Below are 14,398 nucleotides of genomic sequence, written 5' to 3'. Positions count from 1 at the left end.
TACTTTCTCTCTCTCTCTGTCTCTGGTTTTTTGAGACAGGGTTTTTCTGTGTAGTGTTGACTGTCCTGGAACTCACTGTGTAGATCAGGCTGGGCCCGAACTCACAGAGATGTACCTGCCTCTGCCTCTTAAGTACTGGAATCAAAGATGTGTGCCATCACTGCCCAGCTCAAAAGTTATATTGGATCAGGGCCACGCCCTACCCCAGTAGGGCCTCAACTTAAAAAAACAAAAATCACATCTGTAACAATCTCTTTTTTTTTCAAGAAAGATTATCTTCTGTAGTATTAGAACCTTCAGTCTATGAGCATACAAGTCACCCCATAACAGAGTGACGAGGAGGCTCAGCTGGAAAAGAAAAGAAACTCCCCAGTCATGAAATACAGTAATCTGTTCAGGGCAAGTCTCTGGCACTCAGGCTCAGACTCAGTTTCCCCAGCTGTTATGGAGAGGGAGCACCCTTCTCTTAATGCAGTTGTTACCAAGGTCAGACTTCATAAGAGCCTCCCGAGCTCCTTGCAAACTGTGGCATACCATGCAATGTTTTAATTTTAAATTTAGTTCACTCAAAATAATCATTTCTATTACTTTAGCATTGTGATAACCCTACATATTATGGCAGGGAAGGGCCTCCCCTGGTCAGTCCTGTGATTTCCCTCACTGGTGAGGAGTTCAGGAACGGTGTAAAACGAAGACTCTGAGAATTGCAGGGTAGTTTGCAACAGGGCCTCTGAGTAAGGCCTGCCCCTATCATATATAATATATAATATATATTTTATATATGTTGCACCATATAATATACATATGAAGAAATGTACATCTCTATAAAGACAGCCACACATATGTAAAATAAAGCTGAGAGGGTGTAGCATCTAGAAGCTTGGCCATCTTGAAACTCTCAATCTAAAGACAAAGGCCAGTAAGAGCAGCTGAGAGAAAAATTAGAAATAACATGGGTCCTAATCACTTCTTCCTCTAGATTAGCCAGCTCAGATGGTGTGTTTTCTCTAGAACTCTTGTTAAGTTAAAGTAAATGTTTGTTTTGTGTAAAGATAAATAAATAAATAAATTCTTGCTGGTTGATGGTGGTGCATGCCTTTGCCTTTAATCCCAGCACTCAGGAAGCACAGGCAGGCAGATCTGTTAGTTCGAGGCCAGCTTGGCCTACAAAGTGAGTTCTAGGACAGCCAGGCCTTCACAGAGAAACCCTGTCTCAAAAACAAAACAAAACAAAACAAAAACAAAAAACAAAAAACCAACATGGAAAAAAATAGTAAAAGAGCCAGGTGGTGGTGGTGCACGCCTTTAATCCCAGCACTCGGGAGGCAGAGGCAGGTGGGCCTCTGTGAGTTCGAGGCCAGCCTGGTCTATAAAATTAGGGGAGACTGCACCATGGCCCCAGACCCCTGGTTCTACACATACAATTCTACTTGTCAAATTACCCAAGAAATTGCTGAGAAGATTCAACAATGAAATCGATGTGAAAGAAGAGGTGAAAAGACACCTAAGCTTACCTTGACAATCAGAACTTTGCTGAAGAATCTGAAGGAGAAGATGGACGTTTTGAAGGACTTACTGCTAAGAGCTGTATCAACACGTCAGATGTATCCATGTAAATATTTCTGCCTTTTCTGGAGTGGGAGGAGAAGCAATCTTACGTAAGAGAGAAGGCATCTGGGCCACCCAGATTCTCCCACAGCTCAAGGAGGACTTGGTCTCGACACTTTGAGCTTGCATTCTGTCTTAAGTCTGTTCACTGTTTTACAGTGACTGTGCTGGCAAGGGAAGACTTACCTAAGGAATGAATCTGTCTGGGTGTAACCTTGGCAGGCAGGAAGCTAATGCTTTCAGTCAGTGCTCTGTCTCTGCAGCTGCCCACTGCTCTGTCTCCTGCCATGAGGATGGCTAGCCGCTGTTCCAGCCACAGGACTTCCATGATAGTCCTGAGCAGTGATTCCCTGCTGGACTTTCAGAACATTTCCTCCACCTCCTGCCGACCCTTGAGACAGAGTCTCAGTAGCCCAAGCTGGACTCGAACTCACTTTGTAGCCAAGGAAGGTTTGACCCTCCGCCCTCGCCTGAGAACTCAGATGAAGGCATACTCCCGTGCACCCAGTTTTGTGTGGTATTGGGGATGGAACCCAGGGCCTCATGCATCCCAGCCAAAGGCTGAGCAATATGTCAGCCCTTGGGATGTCTGGTAATCATTTTCACTTTGTAAAATTTCAGCTGCAGACTAGTGAGATATGACTTTGCCTACTTGATTCTCTTAGAGACATAGATAAAAGTCCCTAGTTTGGGAGTTTTGGAGGGTGAAGAGTGTGTTGGGATTTTGTTAAGGCAAGTTGGTCATCTTAACCTCTTTTGAGTTGTCAAGCACTCAAGCTTTTTTTTTTTTTTAAGACTACGCGTGATTGTACACATCTGTAATTCCAGTACTGAAGAGTGAGGCAAGATAGAGCATTAAAGGCCAACCTAGGCTACAGAGGGAGCTTGAGGCTACCCTGAGCTACATAGTTAGGCACCCTTCCCCATCCCACCCCACCCCGTCTCAAAACAAACATTTAAAAAAGAAATTCACAATGTGACCTGTTACCAAACTAATTCTTCAAAGCTACTTTATATTGAGTTGAAAGCTGATCCCACAGTTGCATTTTTTTTTTTTTTAATTGTCTATGGTTCAGGCCAAAGATCTGACTTTTAATATCAGGAAACCGTGAGTCCTGGCTTTGAATGTAGGGAAATGTAGGAATACAGCCTTTTTTTTTTTTTTTCCAAACATAACAATTGAAGGTGTTTCAGAGGTTTGTTGTTTTCTGAATAAACCCTTTTACATTAGCAGGAAAGTCAGCATGATTTAGCTGCATGGTTTTCCAAACGTTCAATTATTAATCTACTGAGGTTTCAAATAAAAGTCTAATTTTAGTAATAAAATAAAATAAAGTTAGTCCAGGACAGCCAAGAACAAAATTCCCCAACCCAGTGCAATCAGGTTTTTCTATTATTTCCCAACATCGTCCAAAATGAGTTATTTCATAGATTTGTGTGGAACGAACAAAGTATTTCCTATAAAGTGTTTAGCTTTGTGAAATGTTAGAATTGTTAATAAAACACTTTATTATGGAAATTTTCATAGCTTGTTTACTAATAAGTTCCAGACTCTTCCCCCAAAATGCACATCAGAACACTTGGCCAGAACATTCTGTTTCCAAACAAACACTATGGTAGTTTTTTTTTTCTTTTTAATTTTTATGAATAAAAGGGATATATTTGCTCACTAGATGGTTAATAACCAACATATCATTAGCCAACAGAGTTCCCCCAAGAGGTAACTTCAGTGGATGCCCCCATCAAACACTGCCCTTGTGATATGGGTGGAGACCATGTCCCACAAAAGAACGTTTTATTTTTGACACTTGTAAGTGAATTCAAAGAGAATGCAAGGGCTTTGAAAAATAGAAAAATGGCAGACCTTCCCAAAATTGCCTAGATGATGCCAGAACTCTAGGCTGTCAGGGTTGGAGGGGACACATGCTCCCAAGCAAGCGTTCCTTTTCTATATTTTTTCACTACTTTTCTACTTTCTCTAGAGCCAACTTCTCTTCTGATCTGCATGAGAGGAAACCTTCTCCACATAGGCTGTTGGGGCTGCCTGGAAGCCACGTGGATCCTGCACCCACATCTTACCACATCCTCAGAGTTGCTGCCAGGGACCGGATGGCCTGGCACGAGATCTGAGACTCGGTACCCTTTGCTGATTGCAAACATTAGCCCCTTATCCCTGAGGGGTCACTGAGGGTGAGGATCTGGGAGGCCCCTCCTCATCCCCACACTGAACAGCAACTAGCCAGGAAGTCAGGTGACAAAGAATTTATCATATAATTCAGTGCCAAGGATATATGGGACCTACCAGTTGGGCACTTCTACCTATGCCAGATAGACATTTGGGAGCTCTTGAAAAACTTTTGTCCTATTCTGACAATGTGATCTGTTGGGTGTTGTCCCTGCACCCTCCCCCAATGACCCTTAACACCAGAAATCTTCTATCTTTACTGACTCCCACATACCAGACGCACATCTATTCAAATTCAATTTCAACGCAAATGCTGACTACATTATAAGGATTATCCTAACCTCTCTCATCAGAAGTAATCCCATTTGTTTGTTGGATTGGCACCATCACCATCATAAAATTTAAATAAAGACCACTTTTGTTAAATATAAACCAATGGTTTTCAAATGTATTACACACCTAAGTCAAACAGAGAACTAACTTGGTCAAATACAGATTTGGATTCAGTAGGTCTGTGATTCTACATATCCCTCTTCCCCTGGGTGATATTGACACTGAGGGGTCTGTGGACCACTTTGAGTGGTGATGTTACAGCTTTTGAGCTCCTTAAAAAGCAGGTGGAATGTCTTCTGTATCTACTACCTGCTTTCCACACAGTGCCGGCTGATGGCAGATGGCCCACACATCTTTGCTGAATTGTAATGGAAGGGCCAAGGCTTCTGGAATGTTCCTTTTAAGTGAAAACATAAGAATTGGACAGTATCAGAGTGTTATTACAGCTGAGACAGCAGAAAGTCAGACTGGGGGGGCTGGATGAGGTTCACAAGAGCAAGGATAAAATTTTAAGCAAAATCAGCGCGGTTACTCTACAGATCCAGAAACCCTACTAAATCGCTCTATTTAGGTTCCAAAGGAACTGGATGGTCTTAGACTGTAAACAAGGCCGATTTATTAGTCAACACTGAAGTCTGCTTTTCCAGTAGCTGAACACTCATGACTGCTTAGGACAGTCCCTGTCTCCTATACCTATCACATTTTCCTCCTCCTCAAACCCTGGGTCAAGGTTATTACTGTTAAAAATAATTTGTAGGTGGTCACCACTGAGGTTAGTGGTTTGGTCTGAGCTAGTACAACAGGCCCAACAGACCAAGACAAAATGGAGTCAACTGAAGCTGAAGTTCCATGCTATCACTCTGTCTGATATCCCAAGAGCTCTGGAGAGATAGTTGTCAGTTTAAGCTGACATGATAATGAAGCTTACAAAGAAATGACTATTTCTATTTTTTTTTTTTAATTCTATTTCTGCTGTCCTCAGCTCTTTTGTTTGCTCCATTCTACTTTATAGAATGAGATGTTCTCTGATTCTAGACTTGTGAAATCTGACTGAGATGCTTAAATTCATTTTCACTTTGTCCCTTTGATTGTGTGGGTAACTTGGTCTCACACTGCCTTGGAACATAGATGTGGAAGAATTACAGCAGATGAAGGAACAGCTTCATAAGTTGTCTCTCCTGTGAAAGGAGCTCACTTCTGTGGTACAGACTTTATTTTTCTCCCAAGCAAAGCACTCATGCTTGGGGAGCACCAGGTGAAGTCTGATAATGTCTTGCTTTTTAAGTACCTGTGTTTCTGGGCTGCTGTTAGGCAGCTTCCTGCCTCACTTCAGTTTGCATGTATCTGTTCTGTCCTGAGAACTACACTATGAGGTATTTTATGGTGGAGACCATGTGTTCGTATCTGGTGATGTACTTATCCATCATCATCCATGGGCACCTCCAGACTTAGAGCCCACTAAAGATTTCCCAGGGGATAAACGGGCATGAAATGGCGAGACAAAGACAATGATATGGACATCTATAGTTTGCACAGGGAAGTGCCCTGTTCAGCTGTGAGGAGGAGGAACTTACGCTGAGCCTTGAAGGACAAGTGAGGAAGCAGGGCTTTCCATGCAGGATGAGCTGGGGACAGAAAGAAACAAGCTGACCTAAAACTTCAGACACACGTGGAAAGGGACTGGAAATGAGACCAGGCCAAAGCGCCAGGCCTTGAAAGTTACTTAAATATGGACCTTACCTGTTAAGCCATGGAATGCCATGGGAGAATTCAAATCAGTGGCTTTTTTTCCTCAAAGCTCACCTGACTGCAGTAGAGAGAGGAGTAAAGGGGCCTTTGAGAGATGTTTTAATAACACAGAGTTGCCGGTGCGGAAGCAAGGGAAGTTAAGTAAAGATGAAGTAGATAAAACTGGCTGGAAAGTTATTTGGGAAGGAAAACACATTGATTAATAGGCTGTGGAGAATAGGGCAAGATGGTGCCTGCCAGTCAATGCAGCACATAGGTACGTCAAGAGTCCAAGGCCAGCCGCTGAGCAGCAAGACTGAAGTGAAAAAAAAAAAAAAAAAACATTAAAAAAAAAAAAGAAGTGATTAGTGAGCTGCCAACACATTCCTCAAATCAATATTGGCTAAATTGATCCCATTCAAGCCACGAAAGGCACTAACTTCTGTTCTTCAACTGGGGCTGTATCTCAGTGGTTAGAGCACTTGCTTAGCATGTGGCAAGCGGTGGGGATAGGGGTAGGTAGGAGGTAAATCAAATTCTGGTTATCATGCTTCTTTCTCCAATACATTACATATGGATGAATAAAAAAAACTGAAAGCCTATTGCAAATGACATAGCAACAGCTGATGCCCCAGAACAAAATACATTTTGATATTTTGAGGGAGAAGCTCTCTTTCTCTCTCTTTCTTGCTCTAAAGTAAACTTATCAGGTATTAACTCTTGCCTACATATGTAGTATTGCTTAGGTTTCTTTCTGTAAAAGTAACCTTTTATTTGCCTGATGTGATTGTTGTCTCAGAGGTTTACTGCTGAATCAGCTCACCCTTTCTAGCTCTTTCTGAACTCTGGCTGGCTGGTTCAACTCAGCTGTTCTGGCTCAAACTCCTCTCTCCAAACTGGGTGGTTTAAACTGGCTTCTCAGTTTCTGATGGAATTGTTCTGTTTGGCCTCAAATTAACTCTAGCAATCTGTTCTAATCTTTTGGCTGCTTCTCATTCTCTGGCTTGTTCTGTCTTCACTTGAACCTGTCTCTGTAAAACTCTCCCAGTAAAACTGCTTCTGAACTGAATTCCACTGCACCATCTCTCAACTGACTCTCAACTGACTGACTGCCTTCTGCGTGACAGGTGTCGGTGGTCAACTGATTCTCTATTCACTGCTCTCTTAAGTTTCTTTTTCCGGTCGTGAGAGCAGAGCACATCCCATTCTGTCACTCTTTCTCTGACTCCTCACTTTGTCCCTCAATTATACGTCACTTTCAAACATGGCTGCTTCCTTCTACAAACTAACCTTCCCTACATTGTTTGGGATTAAAAGTGTGTACAAAGGGCGTGTCTGCATTCCAGGCATATGGTACTGCAATCCAGGACACATCTGCATTCCAGTTAGATCACATAGAGCTAGTAGGTCCTTGGAAGTGATCTTTCATCAAAGCAGCCATGTTGCTGGATTAAAATTCCTCTACATCTTTTTAATTAAAAAATGAATAGATATAAAATAATATTTCTAGAATGTATAAACTATACAGTTGTAATCCTATTCATACTATCACATTCCCCACTAACTCTAAGAACAGGAAAGTCTTTGTCTTCAAAGTCTTTGTCTCCTTTTCAAATCTCTCATTCCCCACCTCCCCTTAGAGGTGACTGTGTCCTTGTTATTTATCTTTGTACAGTTTTTTAACTTTACATGTGGAATCACACAGGGTACAAAATAAAGACAAAAGTACCTCACAAAGGAAGTGCATTTTATTCTTTGAAGATGGTATGACTTTATTAAATCATTGAAAATTAGGACAGTGGTAATCCAACAAGAGAATTAATATAAAGATCAATATAAAAACATAGCTTTTCATATCAGCAATGATTACCAAATAAAATAAATTTCTCTCTCTCTCTCTCTCTCTCTCTCTCTCTCTCTCTCTCTCTCTCTCTCTCTCTCTGTCTCTCTCTCTCTCTCTCTCTCTCTCTCTCTTTCTCTCTCTCACTCTCTGACACAGACTTCCTCTGTGTAGCCCTGGCTGTCCTGGAACTCACTCTGTAATCCAGGCTGGCCTTGAACTCAGAGATCTACCTGCCTCTGCTCGGCTAAAATAGAACATTCTTTACAGCAACAAAACATAGTTTATCAACTGATAAACCAAAAGGGAAATCAGTGGAATTTTGTGTGAAACAAAACTTGAAGCCCCCCAAGCTCCCTCCCTCCCCCATATTTGGTTGGCTGTCATGAAAGGTTCATTCTAAATAAATGTTTGCTTTATAAGAGAAACTATTTCGCAGCAAACTCACACTAAGTCTTTACCTTATAGGGTTTCATGCATGCTAGGCAAGCATTGTGTCCACTGAGCGACAGCCCCAACCCTCAGTAAGTAATCTCAAGGAACATACACTGTAGTGTATCTTTATTCTGTGAGTTTAGAGCTGTCAAGATCAGAAGTTTGTGTCCCTTAAAATTCATGTATTGCAAGAGCGAGCCTGTCAACAACCTGTCACAGAAGAGGGAGGACTCATGAGGCCTCACCCCTGAGAACTTACAGGGCTTACAGATTGATGGTGGAGGAAGATACCTTTTCTTCAATATACTAACCACTGGGAGGTGCCCGTTCTCCTGTGGAGAAATTCTCATGTGCTATAAGCAATCTTAATAAGAGCCATTGGATCATATCCACCAGAAGGCATGAAAGGAGAGATGAGGCCAGCTAGGAAAAGGGAGATTAGCTCAAGTGAGAGGAGGCTGGAGGAGAGTAATGGGGTTAACATGACTGAAATAGTATGTGCATGTACAAAGATGTTAGCATGAAACCTGTTACTTTTGACAAATAATTTGTGCTAATAATGCATTTTTTGGAAAATGCATGTGTTGGTACAAGATGATATTAGGAAGTGAGGTTCTTTGGGGGAGATGATTAGGCCATGAGGGCAAAACCTTTTAATAAATGGTATAGTCACCCCAATTAAAGAGACTCTGGAGAACAGGATTGCTGCTCAGAAGATATGAGGACACAGTGAGGAAGTGCTGTTTGTGAGAAAGCATGCCTCACTAAGTACTGAATCTTCTGTCATCTTCGCCTTGAACATCCAGCCTCCAGAAATTAAATATTCTCTGTTGTTTATAAGCCAAAAATGGTCTAATAATTAGTGCTATTCATAGTATTTTGCATCCTGAATGAACCAAGACAGGAAGACGTTGAGGAAGGTAGCAAAGGAACCAAGGTCAGGTGGACAGAGACAGGGGGCCCAAGTCATAGTATCTGAGAACAGCTGATACCCAAGCATTGAGTTGGAGACATACTGATTTCATTGTTTGTCAGTGGTTACCTTGTTATCAGTGAACCAGAGCAGAGGACAAGAACGGAAACCATGACACCCACCCCACCCTAAGTTTGGGTTTTCTCCAAAACCATTTCCCTTCTTCGAGTGGATGCACTGGGGGTGGGTAGAGGTTATAAGTAAGCTTTGGAGAGCTCCCACCATGCTCTAGAGCCCTGGGTGAATGGCCATTTGCTTTTGCTTCTGCCTTTGGTCACATCTACCTTGGGATCCATGGGAGGGTTTGAGGGGCATCTGTTCCCAGGCCTGTCCTTATTCCTCTATGGACTTTATCATGCAGGACTTCTCTCCAGGGCTGTGGTATGCAACTCCCCTGCCCAATACCCGCCACGTCGTCCTTGGAGCAAAGGAGGATGGGCAAGGTTACGGCAAATGTATTATATCGGCTTTCTGAAGATACTGAGTTCTTGCATCTTAGTAGCCCAGGAGTTGAATAGCATTCATTGGCACTTGATACTCATCAGCAAGAAGTATCACCAGAGAAACTTCATGTACCACAAGCAGTGGCAGCATCTCACTCTCTACCTGTCCTTCTTTCTGAGTGGGTGTACAGATGTGGTCAGCCAGAACCTGCTACCCAAGAGGTGTGTGGTTTTGGAGCAAGGCGCCCAAGCATTGAGCATGTGTCTGTTTTTGCCCCTGATGGTGTCTCATATGCAGGACACAGAAGGAGTGGAGCTGCAGACTCACTTGCTGCTCATCCAGGCCATGATTTTGCTGACGCTCGTGGTGACTGTAGAGCTGTGGGTACCCAATGTGCTGCTGGTCTGGATGCTGAAGGCCTTTCTGTACCTTGTCACAGGCTCCTGGCTGATGCAGATAGGCTTCATGCTGTACAAACCAATCTCTGGCTATAAATGGATGGATGATGACGAAAATGACATAGCATTTGCCACCACTTTCTTCTGCTGGCATGTGGCCTTCAACGCTCTCTTGATGATCTGGATCTATGGTTTCTCCACTTTGTGGTACTGTTACCTTGGTGCTGATGCCTGAACCTGGACTCATCCAAGTGGTTTCATATTGCCTGCACACTCTAAGGACATCTGGATGCCAAGTCATGAGAGAGGAGCTGCCAGAAAGGAGGATCAGACATCCTTTAGAGGTGCTCCATCTTGAAGCAGTAGACTGTCGAGGGATGGGCATACCTTTTCTCCCCTCTGGCTTCTCTTCATCTAACTTGCTGAAGGACTCAGATGAAAGAGGAATGAAACAAGGGAGGCACACAGCTATGACCTTTACTCTTAGCTCCCCACAATCCTCTTCCATCCCCACCTCCAACCACAGCACCTGCTTGGCCTGTACCTCTTTGCACCCTTCCCTCCTCTCCCATGAGAACATAACACATTTACTAAATCCTGCCTTTGGAACTTTTCATTGCTATCTTTTACTTTGTCATGCAGAACATTAACCAGAAGTCACGTTTAGCACATCATAATTCAGCCATCATAATAAACATCTTCTCGTCTCTTCTGCTTGACTTCTGTGATGTTCATTCCAAATCCAGGCTGTCTCTTTGGCTATGTGAAGCTCAGAACTGTTCCTGGTTCTTTCCTCTGGCCACTCTGTGATTTGTCTGACTCAAAGTCAGACCCCTGTGAACAGTGCCTTCCTCTGCAGGATCCGGTATAATGCATCAAGCCCCTACACATGGGAGAAGGCCTCAGGGGCCTCTCCAAGAAGTCAGGCTCATGTAGGCATCTCATCCCATTGCTCTGGACTCATCTCAGTAAGTTTCCAAATAGTCCATTTGCCCAGCCCCAGCCCTCTATGGTTCCATGGATAATAATATTGAGTGGCTTGCTTGTTCTGTCTCACAGCAATCCTGTTGGTGAATGTCACTGAAAGTGCCAAAGCAGCTTAGTACTAAGTTCCATAATGCTATAGCTGGGTGCCAAGGGACTGAAATCCCAGTTGATCTAAAGCCCTGGTTGGGGGGTGGTGAGGGATATGGTAGGAATGCCATCTGCCACTCTGATGGGGAGTACAACATCTAATTGGGACAAAGTGGACTTGGAGCAAGGCTTCCAAAAGTCATCCTATTTATTATTTGTTATTGATTGATTGGCTGGCTGGTTGGTTGGTTGGTTGGTTGGCTATTCTAGTTTCTAGAAGAACTAGATGTGTCCTCTGTTTCTGATCCATTCTTTCTTATTAATTTCTTGTTTGGAAGTCAAGATGTATCAGCAGTAAGTTGCTTTCTGGTGGTCAGGAACCCTCCATCCTCTGGTTTGGGGGCCTTGTGAGAAGTCTGAGCCATTGCCAAGAGGACAGTTGATTTCCAGAGTCACTTAGGTGCAGTCAACCACATCTTTGCATGTGCTCAGACATCTAGCTCGTGGCCAACAAGCCACAGTGGCTTGTCTTGCATCAGTAGGGTCATTAAGCCAAAATGCTCCTCTCCAGTGGAGGAGAGGGGGGCCTGCTGTGGAAGTGAGGGATGCCTCAGACTTAACTCAGCTTCCATGCTTCCACACAGTCCTGGGGACACTGGGGTACTACAGTGTCCTAAAAGGATTTTTCCAAGTTGTCACAGCTGAGACCAAGACTGTTGCTCCTTCACACCGTGGATGTCTTTGAGCCTTGTGCTTTATCAAATGTCTTGAGTTTGGGGTGCTAGGTTCAGAACCCACTTTTCTTCCACACATTTTCCTATTGATGTAGCACAATTCATATTTCTGTCCCACTGGGCACCACCCGTTTAGAGAAAGAGCAACTTTTGAAGTCAGAAATAATGGTACATCCTTGTAGTTCCAGCACTTGGGCGGCAGAAGCGAGATGCTTCCATGATCAAGGGGCAATCTGAACCACACACCTAGACATGGTGGTACACGTCTGTAATCCTAGTACCCGGGGAAGTGAATGAGAGAGAATCAGGCTACATGAAACAGAGCCCCAAAGCAACAACAAAACAAGTAACAGTTTGAGCTATGTAGTGAGTCCTATTTAAGGGGGGTTAGGGGTATAGCTCAGTGGCAGAGCACTTGCCTAGCACGTGCAAGGCCCCAGGTTCAAACTCTAGTATTACACAAAAGCATTTTTAATTTTTTTCATTTAAAATGAACTTTTTTCACTGATTATAATTGGATCTTACCACACACATACATAACTGAAAGATCTCATGAACTGAATTCTGTGCGCATTCATGTCTCAGAGTTAAAGATGATATCTTTCACCAAACAGAGAGGAGATACCAAAACCAGTTCATGCTAGGGTGTGTCCAACATTGAACCCTTTGGTAAATACTGACAAGCAATACTCTTGTAGCAGATTACTGCTTCCAGATCCTTTGTCTCAACGCATAACTTCTAAGTAAGGTAATAAACTTCAAGGCCACAAAAAATTCTACTTGGAGCCTGATAAGGTTGAGGGATTAATAGGTAGGTTTGCTATTTGATTGACAGGGATATTCCTTTCATTTAAATGTTATTATTCTTAATATGTCTAAGTGTGTGCATATAAGTGCGGGTACCTGAGGATACCAGAGACATCAGAGCCCGTGGAGTTGTAAGCCACCTGATGTAGGTATTGGGGACTGAACTCGGGTCCTTTGGAAGAGCACTAAGTGCTCTTCACCACTGAGCCATCTCTCCAGTTCTGGATGTTCTTTCTATACTCCTCTTGTCACAGTCACTAAGAGCACCAATGAATGCTAATCTACGTTGACAGTAAAACTCTAAATTAAAGGTTTCAGAAGAACGGCGTAATGTTGGTCATCTTTCACCAGAGGGCACCATCTTCACGTGAGCTGGAAAGAGGTGTGCTCTCCAGTTGGGATTAACCTACCTATTTTTAAAAAGAGAAGAGACAGGAGAAGGCCAGGAAAAACACATAAGCAAATGTGAAAACATCCAGAAACACAGTGTTGATTTGTTTCACTATATATGTGTGGACACAAATAAGCACAAAATCCTACTGATGAGCCGTGTGTGTGTGTGTGTGTGTGTGTGTGTGTGTGTGTGTGTGTGTGTGTGTGTAACCTCCTCTTGGTCATTTAGTCTCTGACAATCCCTTATAACTTGTATGAAAAATAACTGGATGAGTTTTTAAGAAGAAAAAAAATCCATCATGCTGTGGACAGCAGAGGGAATCATTCCTTTCCTCTTTTAGTAGTAAGGGTTTGGACAAGGACATCTATCCTAGATGCAGAAGCCAGTGGCGCAAACCTAGACCATTTCATCTTAGAGAAGAGATGCCAAGATCGATGCCAGTAGCAATGACTACTCAGCACAGTGAGCTAGTGGTAGTGACACAGTGGGGAGACATGCCGGGAGAATGTGCAGTAGTTGAAAACTGGCTCTGGTTTCCATGGAAAGGTGGAGCTGACTGCCAAAGACAAAAATCACGTGGTTATAATAAGAAGCAGCTATGCAGTGTAGAAATGAGAATGATCCAACACAAGTATGATTTTAGTGGTGACTGACGATGGCGGGGGAGAATGGCACAAGTGACCCAATTAAATCATTGCCGAGAATATAGCTCTGTGGTGGGAGGTCATTTTGACTGTTCTTTTCTTTGGTGCATCCAAAACACATTGGAAAGTTTCTGAAAGACGGAGTGCTCAGTAAATATATGTTGAATGGGTAGACTGACAAACAAGAAGCTAGCATGAACAATTCTAGAAGAAAGAGGCCAGAACCAGGACCTCCATCCAGTTTGCAGCCTTGACTCTGACTTTAAATAGAAATAATATTTCCCTTATACAGAAGGCTTTCAATATCTTTTCATGCATTTGTTATGAATTCTCTTCCTAATATCTGCTAATGACTTCCTGTTACTTCCAGGAAAAGTGTGCCCTGGGGTAAGAAGATGCCCAGAATTTTTGAGAAGTCATTGTGTTAGGAACCTGCTACAAACCACACCTGGGAAGTATCCGAGCTGAGAGGTAAACTCGGCCAGGATACTTGCAAATCAAATAGGCTGCTGGGTCTCATCTCAACACATAATCAAGATTGCCAGGGAAAAGCTGTGGTGATGATGAGTGAGAAGAGAGAGCAGATGCCAGTCAGGTAGCGGAAGGACCCTGAGGCAACAGTCCTAGGACTGTCCTTGCCACAGGGAGGCCAGCATTGCCAGGAAAGGCCTCTGCCTCCACATTCCTTGAGATCTTTTCTTCCAAGTAAGCATTTCTGCCTAGAGGCTAAATTTCGGGGTAGGACTGAACCCCAGCCTGGATACCAATCCCTCTGGTGAACAGTTTTAGGTCTTCATAGGG

General features: G+C 43.2%; 1 protein-coding gene and 1 pseudogene across 1 annotated transcript; both read left to right on the top strand.

Moving 5' to 3' along the window:
* The first annotated feature begins 1,392 nt into the window (after positions 1-1,392).
* On the top strand, positions 1,393-1,770 carry LOC127191000 (syntaxin-8-like; annotated as a pseudogene).
* A 7,563-nt stretch (positions 1,771-9,333) lies between these two features.
* LOC127190999 (transmembrane epididymal protein 1A-like) lies at positions 9,334-10,715 on the top strand. The gene has a single exon (XM_051148246.1). It carries the CDS (start codon positions 9,397-9,399, stop codon positions 10,177-10,179), a length of 783 nt encoding a protein of 260 aa, XP_051004203.1. The 5' UTR covers positions 9,334-9,396; the 3' UTR covers positions 10,180-10,715.
* Positions 10,716-14,398: the final 3,683 nt, after the last annotated feature.

Source organism: Acomys russatus, chromosome 6, assembly GCF_903995435.1.
Source record: "Acomys russatus chromosome 6, mAcoRus1.1, whole genome shotgun sequence".
In the NCBI taxonomy this organism is placed as follows: Eukaryota; Metazoa; Chordata; class Mammalia; order Rodentia; family Muridae; genus Acomys; species Acomys russatus.
Note: the sequence above shows the minus strand (reverse complement) of the source record. Positions and strands in the feature narration are given on the sequence as shown.